Raw genomic sequence first — 15,546 nt, 5'->3', positions numbered from 1 at the left:
CGTGTGACAATGCAGAAGAAGTTAGACTTCCTGTTTTGTCACTGCATCAACTAAGTTAGCAGGTGCATTGCATGACACTCACAAAATAACCGGCTCTTGTGGGGATAGGGTGGTCAGTGCACTCAAGACCTCTGCAGCTGATCACTAATGGAAATTCCTCTTACTGTGGGAATCAGGTGACCAGCTTTGCATCTGTCACCTCTGCTCAAGCCCTTCCTTTGAGTCGGCAAGCACTTCAGTAGCAAATACTGAACTCCATGTTGTACTGTGGACGTTTCTTGTTCTTTGGGGACCCCCATCATTTGACCCACTTCTTCTGTTTGGGGTGTTCTTATTGCTCGAAGACCATTTGATTAGGAAGCTGGCACAGACATGGGCTCTCCTTTCAGATGCGCCCACCTGTTGGATTCAGGGGCTAGTCATACAAAGAAGTAGGGTCAGGACACAGCTGGCTAGTCTTGGCAAGGTGATCAAGGGCATGACTCGTGGTTGTGGCTGTACACCCCTTTTCTGGTTTTCCAGCCCACATGGTGATTCTGTGAGCCTCCCCCTTAAATCATTTCTTTTTTTGCTTAAATGAATCAGAATTTGGTTACTGCAATAAAGAATCTCGACTGATACACCAGGCAATGATCAGCACATGATAATTTCTAGTCCCTAAAACATCCCTGTTTAATTATGCTTTAAAGAGAAAATTAATCATCAGTTTTGTTACTTACTCTATAGTGCTTTGTTTGCCTTTTTTCTTGTTAGCCATGGTTTAAGCCATCTAGTTTCATAGTGTAAATGTAACAAAAAAAGATGCATTTTAAAGCATCTGTAGTATAGTACCAAATTAAATTACCTGAGCAGTAAGATAGGTACAGTTTTTTCATATTTAGTGATTATTTTTCTCTTTAAAAATTATGTGGAAGTTTTTTTTCCTGAATTTCACAGTCTGCTCAGCCCATGATCAAAAATGGAAAACTTTAAATCTATAGGTTTATCCATATTTATGTTTTAATGGGGACATTTTTGGTAAATTACCTTATTTATTGGATATGAGAGGTAAGTAATCTTATTTAGCTACATGGCCCATTCATTCATTCAACATGTATTAAGCATCTTCCTTATACTCCCAGCAAACTCAGATGGGGTCCAGGCCTCGTAGAGCCCCAGTCTAGTGATGTAGACAGATAGTGGTCATGTGATTGTAAGTCCCAGTGTGCCACGCACTGTGGGGACAGGGGCACAATGCCCCAGACTCACAGAAGGGGGACAGGATCAGCTCATAAAGGGTAGAGCTCAATGGCTGACTTATGAACAGTGGGAGGAATTGAGTTGTGAAGAGTTGAGGGTGACTGTTCAGGGGAGACCTGCAGAGCCTTTGGGATGGGAGCTCACAGAAGCCACAGCAGGACACAGTGTCGAGTTTGGTGGGAGCCAGAGCACCCTGGGCTGTGGCAGCCCCATCAGGTGTGGGCTCTGTCACGGGAGGGTGGCGTGAGCCAATGTGCAGTTTGAAACAGTCAACGCAGAGACCATGTAAGAGGGCCCGGTGACCCCGTGCCCTCTCCTGGGGGAATGATGGCGGAGGTTGGCCCACGCTGGTGGGAGAGGTAGAGAGAGAAGGCAGATTCAAGGGCGCTGAGGAACTCTCAAGAAGAGGGCTCAGTGAGGGCGTCGGTACAGGGCTGAGGGAGGAGTCGTGACTCCCTTGTCCAGAGTGTCCCCTGGTGTGTCCCTGCAGGACCTTCAAGCAGAAACGCCCCTTGGGGACCTGTGGCGCCATGACTTCTGGGGCAGCAGACTAAGCAGCAACACTAGCCACAAGTCCTACCGGCCTCTCACCGTCCTGACTTTCAGGTGAGGTGTGACCACAGAGGGCATGGGATGTTGGCCATGGTTGTGTGCCACTGGGTCCTGAGGGGTGGGGAGTCCCATCAGTGGCTCGTGGGGAGGTACGAGCCACTCACAGACGTGGATCTCTAGGGAGTGCAGCTAATTCCAGCTACTAGGAGGGAGGTTACAGGAGGATCAAGACTGTGCCTGAGGAACCACCCATCATGGTCCTGTCACAAGGATGATGCATTCTGTATTTTTCTCAGTTCTCAGAGGTTCGACCGTTTGCTGGTTAACACCCAGGGAATGGTATGAATCAAAGAAGCATGTGACATCTAATGAAACTGTGTTTTTTTTTTTTTTCACTACAAAAAAGCAAATAATATATAAATCTTCCTATTAATACCAAGTCAATATGCAAAAACAAAATGAAGCCTAAAGACAATTTCCCTGAGGCCAGGCTTGGTGGCTCATGCGTATAATCTCAGCACTTTGAGAGGCCAAGGCAAGAGGATCACTTAAGGCCAGGAGTTCAAGACCAACCTGGGCTCTTAATAAAATGAAAAAATTGCAACTTAATCTTTGAGAAAAAAAAAAAGAAAAGAAAATGAAAAAATTTAGCTAGGCATGGTGGCACATGCCTGTAGTCCCAGCTACTAGGGAGGCTGAGGCAAGAGAATCACCTTGAGCCCAGGAGTTTGAAGTTGCAGTGAGCCGTGATGACACCACAGCACTCTAGCCTGGGCAACAGAAAGAGACTCTGTCTCAAAAACAAAAACAAAAACAAAATCTCCCCCTCCATTAATTAGGGAACTGTTTGTATTAAATTGCTTTATTCACCTCACAAAGGTTTTCATTCATACCTGTTTATCTGGTGCGTTTAAATACTTGTGCACAGACCTCCCATGTGCGCGTGGAAGTGATGTATGGGAACCACCGGCAATGGAGAAACAGAATAAGAATCTAGGAGAAGGCATCTGTTGGGTGGAAGGCGGTGGGTGTGCCACTAAGGAGGGCTTTTTTGGGTGGATAAGCAAGTTACATGACTCTTAAATCCAGGTCCCTACGGGGTAGCCAGGAGTAATGTGCGGTATATTGTATCTTCTTGGAATGTAGTCTTGCCCTTATTGTACTTAAAATTTTGACTAGCTTTTCTTTTTCTGCAAGCGTTCTCCTTGCCACTCCCCTTGGCCATGTCCGTTTTGTCCATTTGTCCCTCTGTGGTTAATTATGTTTCCACCTTTTCTTCAACCTTCTTAGCTTGACAGGCATTATTTATCTTGGTGCTATTTTTACCAATCTGGCACAACATCTTCCTCTTCTCCTTTTAATATTTTCACGCACAAGCCTTTTCCTTCAGATCGTTGCTGTTTGCCTCCACATGCCACTGCGCATCCAGCCTGAACACCCTGTGTTTGCTGCAGGATTAACTACTACCTGTCGGGAGGCTTCCACCCCGTGGGTTTTCACGTGGTCAACATCCTTCTGCACGGCGGCATCTCTGTCCTCATGGTGGATGTCTTCTCGGTGCTGTTCGGCGGCCTGCAGTACACCAGCAGAGGCCGGAGGGTGCACCTGGCCCCCAGGGCGTCCCTGCTGGCCTCACTGCTCTTTGCTGTCCATCCCGTGCACACCGAGTGCGTAAGTATTGACTGCGGGCACATGAGAAGTGACAAGACATCCCTATGTCGTCTCCTTTCCTAAAACAGGCGCCCTTTATGTGCTCATCTTGTTTCTAGAGCTGGAGAAAACCTGCTCTGCAGCATACTCTATAAATAGAAAGTACGCTGCGTAAACGTCCCCCCAGACATTTGAAACGATTATGTCTGGGTCAGAGACATCTCTTGTGAAAAAATGTGGAGTGCCGTATTGCTGGAGTCTTCATGATAAGGTGTGGTGTGATCTCTGGTCATACCTTCTGTTCAGCTTCTGTGACTAACACTGGCCGGGAACATGTGAGTGTTGAGCATTTCTTGTCTGGCCTTGAAGTCTAAAGGCCAGGGACTGCGAACCATTCTTCAGGGAAGGGTCGAATGCCATTTTTCTCTTGGTTCACAGCTTATTGATTTACAGAATACGTTCTTATACTTAATATGATTGTCATAAAAACGGCTGTGATATCAATTGGGCTAGTATGACAATTTCCACTTACCGACGAGGAAATGGCCCAGGAGGATAAATGAAGGATTTCTCCAGGGTGAGTAGCAAGTGAATGTAGAATAGGACTCACACTCTGGGCTCCCCGGGCCCCTCCTGGGGAGCTGCTCCTGAAGTCTCCCCACCTCCCTCCTCCTCTTGCCCTGTGTCATCCTTTTCCCCTGGACAGATGTGGCCCAGGTGATTGGGCAGCTCCTAACAGGTTCCTCACCTGTCTCCCTTCCATTGAGCTGCTGCTGCGTGCATTTGGTACAGACCGTGCTGGGATTTAGCAAGATATTGGTGAGGTTTTCAGGAACTAACTCACCTCCCCTCCATGAACCCTTTGAAAATGTAAGTCAGCATGTTTGCTGAGGTAACAGATTTGATTTGAATCATTCATTCTGCGAGCATGAAGTTCCTGGTATAAAATACTGCATATACTGTGTTATTAACCCTTCTCTCACAGTTGACTTCTGCATTTAATATGGATTTATATACCTACATTTAACCGATTGTATTGAGCTTCTTGAAGTAAGTTCCAAAATGTTGAGCAGAATTCCTGTTTTTAGCATCTGATTTTATTAAACTGTTCTTTGGTATCAAGAGTATTGTGAAGCTGCTATCACAGCCTTCTCCTAATATTTTATTTTTTACTAAAGCAAATTCAGAGGACTTGAGGCTTGATATGCTGGGACAGCTGTTGTAAAATTTTATGTATACATAACTTTAACCAAATTAGAATTTGGTTGCGTCTGAGTTCTCTGTGGTCTAAATGTTTGTTGGGACCCAGACATAGTATATGCGTTGATCATAAATAAGGGACTGGAGTATACTGATTTCCCTGGGAAAGTACTAATCCACTGTTTTGCTTCTTGTCTAATTTAGCATGATCTTCAAAGCAAAATGAAATATTTGAATTTTTAGGCAAAGGAAGTTTTCTAAAATTCTCATTTTAAGTAGTGAGAACTTGATATATAAAAAAGTTTTAAGTGCCAACAAGTATAACTGGATGTGCTGACACACACACACACACACACACACACGCACACTCCAGATAAGTGCAATCTGAGAACATGTTAATCTTCAAAGTCCACGTTCCAGATGTTTAAAAGGAAACTGAGGCAGGTCTAGCTGTGAGAGAGAAGGAAATATTTGAAAAATCTCTTCATCTTTCCCTCTCCATTCCATGACAGCCATTCAAACTCAGGTTTTTAAAAAAGAGTTATGAATAATTTAAAAATAGCATTCTAAGATGGGTATTTTATATGTTTATCTTTCATTGTTTTGTCAAATAGTATTCAGTTTCCTCTTAGCTGCATTCCCCTGTTATCTCCCATTCTGCATTTAAAAATTCCAGCTTTAAAAATGTGCAGAGAGTGGGGTACCGAGGCAAACAGATGTCCTGGCCAGCACCGAAGAGGCAGCCCAGCTCTCTGGGGGGCTGAGCCAGAGGCCTGAGTGACCACCTGGGCACGGCGTCTGCACACTGCGTGTTGATCCCTTGTGGGATGACAACAGTGGGGGCTTGGGTAGTAAGTCTGCTTCTGTTTACATTTATTAAGAGAAAGTAGTGGCAGTGTAGGCCCCTGCAGGTTTTAGTGACACGAATTTCTTTATATTAACACTTACGTATTCTGTGTCTTTGCTACTGCTCCTCAGCATTGACACTGAAACTGATATTGCCCACTGCAAATAAGCACCTAAATCTTCCAGTCTTCTAGGGTGACCAGCCATCCAGTATTCCCGGGACCTTCTGTTTTAAAACCGGGACAGCCTGGGCAAGCGGGGATGACTCAGTCACCCTAAAGACTTGCCACCCCTGGTCTCCGACTGGTAGTGCAGCAGTTACAGTCGGTGTTATTTGCTCCCCAACTGATTTGAGAGTCTCTCTTTTTCAGATGTGCCACCCCAGATCTGTTTGTGGACACACAAGGCCTCTGACACACCAGTTACTGTTGGAGGGAGGGCTGCGCAGCCCCTGGTCTGAGGACGGGGTGCCCCTATGTGGGTTTTACCGTTTGTTTTCCTCAAAACCTTGGGGAAGATTTCAAGCTGCCAGGATTCCAGTATCAGAGAGAAACTCAGACCTCCTTCCGAGTTCTGCCCATCCAGCAAACACAGACTTTAATCCAGGAGGAATCAGATGGGGAAGCCTGCCCATGCCTTCTTACGGCCCCTGTGCAGGTTGTTCCCAGTGGGGAAACAGCAGTGCCACCTGCTTTGTGGATTCAGGGGGATTGCAGTTATTTCTTCAGAAATCCCTGATAGGAGTACTTCATGTTATTTGTTAAGAAAAAAATAGCGTCTGTAGAGAAGTTTGCCTGAAAATACATGTTATGCAAATATCAGAAAAAGAAAATAAAACCTCTTCTTGCTTATGTTCATTCTCAGACAATGATTGGATACAGTCCCTTTTTGGATAGTCTTTTAACATTTTTTTCCTGTGAAATCTCTAATTACTATGCCAAAACTTCATTGTAAGTGAATTTTTATTTATACAAAATACTTTTTTGCTTTAAAACATTTACCATACTTTAAAAAATTTGTTTTGTTTTTTTTTTTAATATCAGATGGTATAAAGTACATTGCTTAACAGTCCAGGGACTGGTTTCAACAGTTAACAAAAAGAAAAACATTTCTTTAAAAATAAGTTTATGATGTTTAAAGTTGTTTTTCATGCGGTTCTTTACACGGGGCTCAGCTACCCAGGTAACAAGTGGCTTAGATGGACTGGTCCTCTCCAAACTGTTTCCTTCCCCTTCGCTCACCCCGTTTCCCTGGTCTCTGACCCTCCCTCCCCAGGCTTCCTTGGACCCCATTGCTCTGAGGTCCCCTTTGGACAGGCTTCTCCGGGTTGTTACTTTTGTTACTTTCTCTTCTCCTGGGGGGCTCGGATTCTGGTCCTTCCCCAGGCACTGTAGGTAGGCACAACTATGTGATGCCCCTCACTCCCCTCCCATCCTGGCCGCTGCCTCACTTTCTGCCCTGCCACAGAGACGACACCTCGCCTCCCCTGAGCTTTTGTGTCCTTTGTCCTTTTCCTTTCTGCTGCTCCTGTTTCTAGAAGCACTCCAAGGGATTCACCAGGGGAGGTAACAGTGAGCCGCACCCACCGTGTGCCACGCTCTGTTCTGTGTAGCTGCACCTCTGATTGTTTTACTGTGTCCCTGATTGAGTTTACAGCCCTGAGTATTCCAGAACTCTCATTGCATATTCATTTCACTCCTAAAGTAATTGGATTGTTTAACCCTCCAGCAAGCTGGCATACTTGTTCCAGATCTGTTAAGCCTTTGTTTTGTCCTTAGGTTCCTTCCTGGTAGGTTTCTTATGTGTGTGGTATCCACAGGTTGGATTTATTAGCTTATTCAGCGTTCCTAGTCATTGTGTGACACCATGGGCCTCCACGTGCCCTCCATCAGGAGGTCACGATTACGGTGGATAATAGGCCTTGGCATTTCACTATAACCAGTGTAATGTAGGGGGAAATGGCTCCTAAAAAGGCATGCTTTCTCAGCTATTGGTTGTACATGCACTTGGGAAGCATATGTAAATAGAATAATTTTATACTTATTGTATATTTTCTTATCAAGATTTATAAAATAGTCGTTTATTCTGCAGCTCACATATCTGTCCTTTGAGAAAGGATTAACCTACCAACCTTTACCGCACTACCTAGAGAATCACAGCAAAAGCTTTGATGTATGTCAACATTCAGGCGCTGGTTAGTAAAGGATCCCACCTACACTAGACCTGTCCTCGTGCGTGCAATTCTGTGTCTTTCATCACTGTGAAACATTTGGAGAGCAATTACTGGAGCAATCAGCCCACAAGGAAGAAACACAAAATTCATGCTGCTTCATTCTCACTAAGGAAAAGAAGGGGTGGGCAGAGTCCTGTGGAAAATGGGGGGAAAGAAATGGTAAAAATGTTATTCTCTTTTCATCCTAGTGCTTAATCACTTTGGAAGCATCGGCTTTTCAGGCTAACCCACTTAATCAATTTTGGTCTGAAGGGAGGAAAAGATGGCAGAGGCAGCTTTGAAGGATTATTCCTGTGTCTTTTTCTATCCGCAAGATGGCTTTTAACACCTCTTTCCTACTTTTATGTCCGTCATGTTTCCAATCAAATTTTATTTTTTAAATATCATGCCCTTTGAGCTGATAACATTTTCCATTTGAAAATCCACTCTGGGGACATCAGAAGCCAGTCTCTGGAGCTCTTGGGTACCGCGTGTTAAATAGCACAGCTTTTCCTGCACACGTGTGTCCCTGTCCGTGTCCAGCTCACAGAATGGCTATCAGTAGGTCCAAATCAATCCAGCTTTCTCCTGGAAACAGTTAAGTCCTAGACCAAAAAAGGGAAGAGAGGACCAATTATAACACCTCAGGGTTGTTGCACAGCTACACAGATTATTGTAATAGGTGGCAGGGTCCAGGAAGTTTCTTGTTTTATATGTCTAAAAAATGTTTTGTATTTCTGAAGTTTAGGATGTGCTTAAATGTTTTTATGTAATTCTTTTTTTTCTTCCTCTTCTTCTAAGGTTGCTGGTGTTGTGGGCCGCGCAGACCTCCTGTGTGCTCTGTTCTTCTTGCTGTCTTTCCTTGGCTACTGTAAAGCATTCAGAGAAAGTAAGCATTATGTTCGTCTTCTTAATTTTCCACCTTTGTCATGTTTTGTCCTGTGGAGCAATGTCTTAACAGATGGGAAATGATCGTCTGTGTGAGTTTATCACTTTGCGGGGATGTAGGTGAGAAGGTGCATAAACACCATTGCTTTTTCCATGATGCAAAGTTCTGATATCAGTGTCCACACAGGCCTGTCCTGTTGGGGGGTGAAAGCAAAAGCAGTAGCAGAAGTACTAACGCAGCTGTGATTATTTTTGCTATTGTATTTAGAACAGAATTGTAGGATTGCAAACTATTCTAGGACAAGCTGTGCTGTTTTGATGTTCGGTGGATTTATAGCCCAGCCATCCCTCCGTAGTTTCCAGGGGTGGATGGGAAAGGGCCTTGGAGACTTGTCACTCACTGTCACTCCTCCATCCCCTCCTGCTCAGGGTGTGCCCTGGAGCATCTGTTCTCTCAAACCTTTGACTCCTCTAAGGCACAGCAGAAGGGTGACCCCTATGGCCTCAGAATGTGACTCAGGGTGTGGTGACACTGAACCCCACCTCTTCTATTGTTATTATTTCATCATACCAAGATAAAACCACCACTTCTTCCTGTGACACATTCGTTTTCTATTATGTCTGAGAGTTTGGGGACAATTGAATAGAATAGATTCAAGTACCAAGAGTAGCGCTGGTAGCTTTTCTTCCTGAGACTGAAAGTTAACTTAGCAATAATACACTTCATCCCTGCCCGGGATAGGGGTCGCGCCACCTCTGATGAATGTAAAACTCCCAAGAGACAATGCGGCCCCCCGGGATCTGGGGAGGTTGTACCCGCATGGCCCGGTAGTGAGTGTGGCACTGTGTGAACTCTTCCATGTGGCTATTCCATGAGATCGTGAGTCGCTGAGGGGAGTGGGGGGATGGGGGGTGGTCCCTCCTGCCACTCTGTGGTGGTCACTGCACGTAACGAGACTTCGTGTTCTAAAGTCGGCAATTAAATCTGAATTTACAGATACATAGGATAACAATTTATCAGCGGTCATATTTTTCCTGAAGGGAATTAAAAATTAAGATTTGTGGCTTTTCTCAAAGAGAGCTCTAAAGTGTCATAAAGTTTCATTTTATTAATTTTAACATATCCTCCTTTAAAGTAACTACTCCCAATTCTGAATGGATTTCAAAGCCATCAGAAGTGATTTTTGAAGAGAGTACTAAATGTTGATAGATTTAACATGTGGGTTACATCATTTAGGGGATATAATAGGAGTTCTCACTACTTCTAAAGATTGCTCTTGTGAAATAATGGAAAAACTATCAGACTGAAAATTTTTCTATCAAGTGAACTAATACGTTTATCAGCCTCCTTTAGTGGAGTATTCTCACCGAATGGTGAAAAGCTAAAGACATTTTATATGCTTTTTCTGGATCCTTTTACTAACTTTTTCTCTGTTCTAATTCACAAATTTGTATATTAATATTTATATATTACATATGTATCTGGTTTTTAATTCATTTGTAAATTATAAAATTATTTCCAAGAGCCATCCATACAAAAGATAAATTTTTCATAAAGTTTCTGGAAACTAATACCAAAGATAAAGAAGCTTAAATGTGTTCAATTAATTAATACTGTGATTCATGAGAAATAGGAAAAATATATTTTAATATTGACATAAACATATTACCTGTAGATAACAATGTGACCTTTCTTTTTTGGTCTAGTTACATTCTTTTAGCGTTTATAATATGTTTATTTTAGAATTGGAAAGAAATTATCAGGCCTTTAATGTTAAGTTTGTAAATGTTTTTGAGAAAGTTAACCTGGAAATATTTAACATTGCAAACCAATAGCAGCGGTAGATGAGGCTTCTGTGGAAACTCTTCTAAGACTATGTGTTAATAGTTTTTCATTTGGTTGAAGTTACTTGGAACAGAAGACAAATGGATGGAGTAGGAAGCCTTTGAAGAAAGTTTTTTGTTGCCCTCTTGTCTACGGGCCACTCCATCTTCCTGGGATCTGTTCTCTTGTTAACTTGGACCCTCTTTGGGAAAAGGAAACAGTAGGTTAAAATGGAGCCTCTGGCGTTGCCTCCAGGCTGGTCTCTGGTCCTTTGCAGTCACCGACAGCTTGTTTAGTCTTTGGAAATACAAAGCTATAGTAGTTTGCATCTCACCCTCTTCCAGGGCTCAGGGTCTTGACCCTGAAAGTTATTATTGGCCATGGATTTGGTGCCCTTTCTGTCCCCTAACAGTGTCCACATTCCTAGGCAGGCTTTGAGTTAGAGATCATCACAGTTTTGGGGGGGAGGGGTTCAAGTGGGTGGTTTAAAACACTCATCCCTCAAGCCGCATCACCATCGTTTTGAATCGGCTTTCACTGCTGTCTTCCGTTCCCAGTCGTGGTTTCCCATCACAGACCACGGACAGAGTGATCGGATCCTGCCTCCCAATTCCCTCGCAGCCCGGTGGCACAGAGCAACCTGGATTCTTGAGAGAGGGCCCCAGGCTCACTGTCAGCTTTCTTAGGAGAGTCCCCTGAGCCCGCATGTGAGCATTTCTCGGGGCCCCTCCTAGCAGGGTGCTGTGCCCTGAGCCCCACAGGCTGTCACCTCAGGACCTTGGGATGGGAAGCCCAGCCCCATCCACCTTGCTCCCCTCACTCTGCCAACTGCTCTGCCCCCTCCTCACAACTCCCAAACCCACGTTGTCTAATCACCCCCAAAACTGGCACGATAAAGTCTGGGAGAGCCTTTCCTAATCTCTTGACAGAGGCACTGTTTTCAGCAACTTTTCTGTGTTTCTGATTTTCCCTGCTCCTTTGTAAACATGTTAAGAATAGAATATGCTGCTTTGTTCATTGACAACTCTTTGGAATAATCCTTAAATGTCATGTTAATGTTCCACTTCATACAGAGGGTGCCTGAGAGTATTTTTTAAGGACAGCAGACTTTCCATAAACTAATAGTATCTTCACAGAGAGAAAGCAGTAGGAGCCCTGTATGCAAAAGTAATTCTGGTTAAGGTATTCATGAAACACCACTGTCTTTGATTCTGTTCTAAAATAGCATAGAGGCTTATTGATTTTTGTCGTTCATTTCATCACCAATAATTAGTTAAACTTTAAGGGTGTTTTTTCTTTTTTTTCTTTTCTTTTTGTTTCAAAGATAGTGTCTCACTCTGTTGCCCAGGCTGGAGTGCAGTGGCACGACCATAGCTCACTGCAGCCGCAGACTCCTGGGTTCAGATGATCTTCCTGCCTCAGCCTCCCAAGTATTATAGCTAGGACTACAGGTGTATGCCACCATGCCTGGCTAATTGTTTATTTTATTTTTTAGAGATAGGGTCTCACTGTGTTGCCCAGGCTGGTCTCAAACTCCTGGCCTCAAGTGATCATCCACCTTGGCCTCCCAAAGTGCTGGGATTACAGGTGTGAGCCACTGCACCCGGCCTAAGGCTGTTTCTTGTACCAGGCCCTGTGTCTGGTGCTGGGGACACAGAGACTAGAAGGACAAAGTCCATGTCCTCAAGGGATGTACAGTGCAATGTATTTTGATAAAATAAAGCTTCCATTTTTCAGAGTGCCCAAGGAGCTCAATGTTCTACTTCTTCACACTTCCCTGTTGTCTTTTTCCCTCCTGTACCCCTCACAGCAGGCGTTCAGTGAGTGTCACCTTCTTTTCATGCTGTGCTTAATGAGAATGAGTGGCTGTGGCCTTTGTACTTCTGGTTTCTTTCTTTTTCCTTCTACTAAATTTCCTTCCATTTAACAGAGCAGAGACCTTGATCCTAGTGGACATTCTGGTGTATATATTTTCATTTGGAGTTTGAGATTATTTTAAGAAATAATCACATGTTTTTATTTTCTTCTATCTAGTCAGTACAGATGATACAAAAAGCTGAAAGTGTATTTACTGTCATTGCAGTAATGATTTCTTGTTCCAGTTGCCTGTGTTTATAAATGTTCAACAGAGAATCAAAACTCTTTTGTGGTAGAAGTTAAGTCCATTATTTATGGGGATAGAAATAATAATGCTATTTAATGTTGAAAGTGACCTGGTCTTTGTACTTTTTGGATCTGAACATAAATTCAAAGAAAGGCCTAGCACCAGTTACACATAAATTTGAAGTTCAAGAAAGTCTTTTACAGAGGAACAGTTTAATATTAAGGGAACAAAAAAATTGAGTACTCTGAAATTAATGACTCAACTAGTTAAAATTCTCTTTCAGAGGATACATTTCCTTTTTGGTAACTGCATTAGCTTTCTTTATAGATGCAAAGTCTGTATTATAAAACTCTGGATGATTTTTAACTGCCTGAGTTTATTAACTAGCAATTCTGTCCTAACCTCTGGAATCCTGGTATTTTCAGAAAGTAAAAAAATCTACTTATGTTAACATTTCTGGGGCTTTGCTCTCCTTTTGGGGGGGTGGGAGGAGGCAGGTGGTGCTTAAATAGAATATTTCCAAGCAAGATCTTTGCAACAGAATGCTTTTTTAAAAAGTAAATGTCCTTATAAAGGAAGCATACTTTTTCTTTAAAAAGAAAATTACTAAGTCAGATGAAGTCAGTGGTACACTGGTTATTATTTCTGAATGCCCAAAACAAAAAGTATTATTCTTAAGGTGAGGCATCTTGTCAATATTTACGTCTCTCTTAAAGCCTGGTATTTCACATTGGAAATGGATCATCTCTGCACTATAAACTTGCTAGAATAGCAAAAACTATTTTGTTTCTAAACTGATACTTTGAAATACTTGTTTTACGGGCATCAGAACTAAGAAGATAAACTTAGTCTCATTTTTAGTGGAGAGGAGAGAGTCTTTCCAGAGGGGGATGGATTTGCTATATGCCTAGAACAATATTTTAAGTTCTAAACTATCATATTATTCATAATATCAAAGATAAGATCTCAAATCTCAGTTGTTTTTAAATTCTTAAACCTTATTTGCTGTATTGCTGTCTTTATCATAGTTCAGGCACTAATATAGGTTAACTTTTACTCTTGGGATACCATTCCTTCATATTTTCATTCTGATTTAAAACATTTGTATTGTTTTGTTTTTTTGTTGGGTTTTTTTTTTTTTTTCTTCTTCTTAGAATCATGCAATTTAAAAAATAGGGCAATTGCCTAACTCATGTTGTAGAGGACACTTGTTTTTAGATTTGGGGCTGTTGCTGACTGAATTCTGGCCGTGGTATTCATTATTCATGTGTATTCTCTTTTCCCTACCTTCACATTTCTTTGCCTCCTCCATTGCTTGATTTTCCCAAAATGGACCCATATTTTAGAACGGGAAGTCTGACTTCTTTCATTCTGCGCGTGGAAGCACGGCTTGGTTGGTTCCAACTTTTGGAACGTGAATCTGATGCTCATTGTATTGCTCTGGCAGATAGAGAGTCGCGGCCACCTGTCAGGGTGGCGTGGTTCCCACACACAACATGACGTGCCAGTTTCAAGCGGCGGAGATGCCAGGCATAGAGTGGTGAAGAGGGGTAGCTTGTACAATGTGATGCTTTTTCTGAAAGGAGATCTTCCCACTGGAAAAGAGTGCCAAGTCCGAGGCACATGCTTCATTAAATTGATCACATCTGTTGGCACTTGTGGGTGTTAGCACTGACAAGTGTCTTTCTGTTACTGCATTTTTTTTCTATGCTCCCTTCCCTCTGTTGGCCTTTGCCTCCATTTACCTAAGTGATTGAATTATCTTCGATAATAGAGACATGTACTGAAACAAGAAAAACATTGTCTAGGCAAATCTCTAACTGCTGATGTATGCTAATGCTGCATAATTATCCTAGAGCAAGTTGTCTTCTTAAGAGATAAGAGATGCAGCGTGGTGTCAAAATGGTTTTTTCCATCCTCTCCTGGCTCTCTGGTGCTTAAAATTTAGCAATTAGGATGAAGATGAGATGGAGAACTCCGGGTAAAAGTGACATCCTGAGATGCTTACATAGAGCCGTGCACAAGTTAGAATTCCCTATCTTGGGAAGATTTTTCTGAATAAAGATATTTATAAAGCAACTGCACTGGAGGCGACATCTGTCTCTCAGGATTTATTTTTACTGTTTTTAACAGTTACTTCTAAATTTAAAATGAAAATAATCCATTTTCCCCATACTTTTTTTATATTCCTTATGTAATTTTTTAATTAATTTTTTTTTAAGGAGTCTCTTACGTGCTGGAGATTCTTCCAGTATGAGGGGGTTTGAAGATTAAATTAAATGTGAAAAGACTTGACTTCTGGCTGTATTTGTTCACACTAAGCAAATCTTTAACTTTTGGGTATTAAATTATATCTCATAATTGCAAAAGAAATATGGTAATATAATAAGACTTCTGATGAATGTGGAAATAAATGAAACTGTTTATTGATTCAGCAAATATTTCTTGAGTACCCACTATATGCAAGGTTATCTTAGTTGTCTTATTAAATTGCTCAAACTTGGAAATAAGAGAATGGCTTGCATTTGTTACTATATAAGAACATAGCCACAAAAACACAAATTCATCTAGATTATGCTATCTATTGATAATTATGAGCATTACTCACCTTGACAAACCAAGATTCAAAGTACATCTTAATTTGGGGGATTCCATGAGTAAAACTATATTAGAGCAGATCATGTTACCAGAAGTCCACTAGCCTGGGCTACCTGAACAGTCAGAATTGGTTTCCCAGTCTAATTTGTATGAGGCCTTTTTTATTCACCCGTAGGACTGGAAACATTTGTAAGGAGGACCTCTTTGATTTATATGAAATGGTTTAAAAATATTAGTTAAATTAAGCTCCCCAATTTGGATTCTGGAAGACTCAAAGTATGTATACATGCTTAGTCCTGTTACTACTGATAAAATATTGAATGGCTAATCTGGTAGGGATTGGGAATGATAGAGTTAGATTTCAATAGGCAAACTCATTTCCTGTTTTCTGAGTTTTCAAAGACAGAGTTAGAATACAAACATAGCAATGTG

The 15,546-nt window shown here is 42.1% G+C and overlaps 1 protein-coding gene across 5 annotated transcripts in view; it reads left to right on the top strand.

The window, feature by feature from the left end:
• The window catches only part of TMTC4 (transmembrane O-mannosyltransferase targeting cadherins 4), a 59,343-nt gene that overhangs the window by 7,834 nt on the left and 35,963 nt on the right, over positions 1–15,546 (top strand). For 4 of the 5 annotated variants that reach the window (XM_069467632.1, XM_069467630.1, XM_069467628.1 and 1 more), the window contains 3 exons: positions 1,730–1,845; positions 3,246–3,462; positions 8,501–8,588. In XM_069467632.1, coding sequence (XP_069323733.1) covers positions 1,730–1,845; positions 3,246–3,462; positions 8,501–8,588 — 421 coding nt within the window. The remainder of the gene's footprint in view (positions 1–1,729; positions 1,846–3,245; positions 3,463–8,500; positions 8,589–15,546) is intronic. The other variant, XM_069467631.1, reaches the window with a different exon arrangement.

The sequence above is a fragment of the Eulemur rufifrons genome, chromosome 4 (assembly GCF_041146395.1).
Source record: "Eulemur rufifrons isolate Redbay chromosome 4, OSU_ERuf_1, whole genome shotgun sequence".
In the NCBI taxonomy this organism is placed as follows: domain Eukaryota; kingdom Metazoa; phylum Chordata; class Mammalia; order Primates; family Lemuridae; genus Eulemur; species Eulemur rufifrons.
This window is presented reverse-complemented; position numbering and strand designations above follow the sequence as displayed.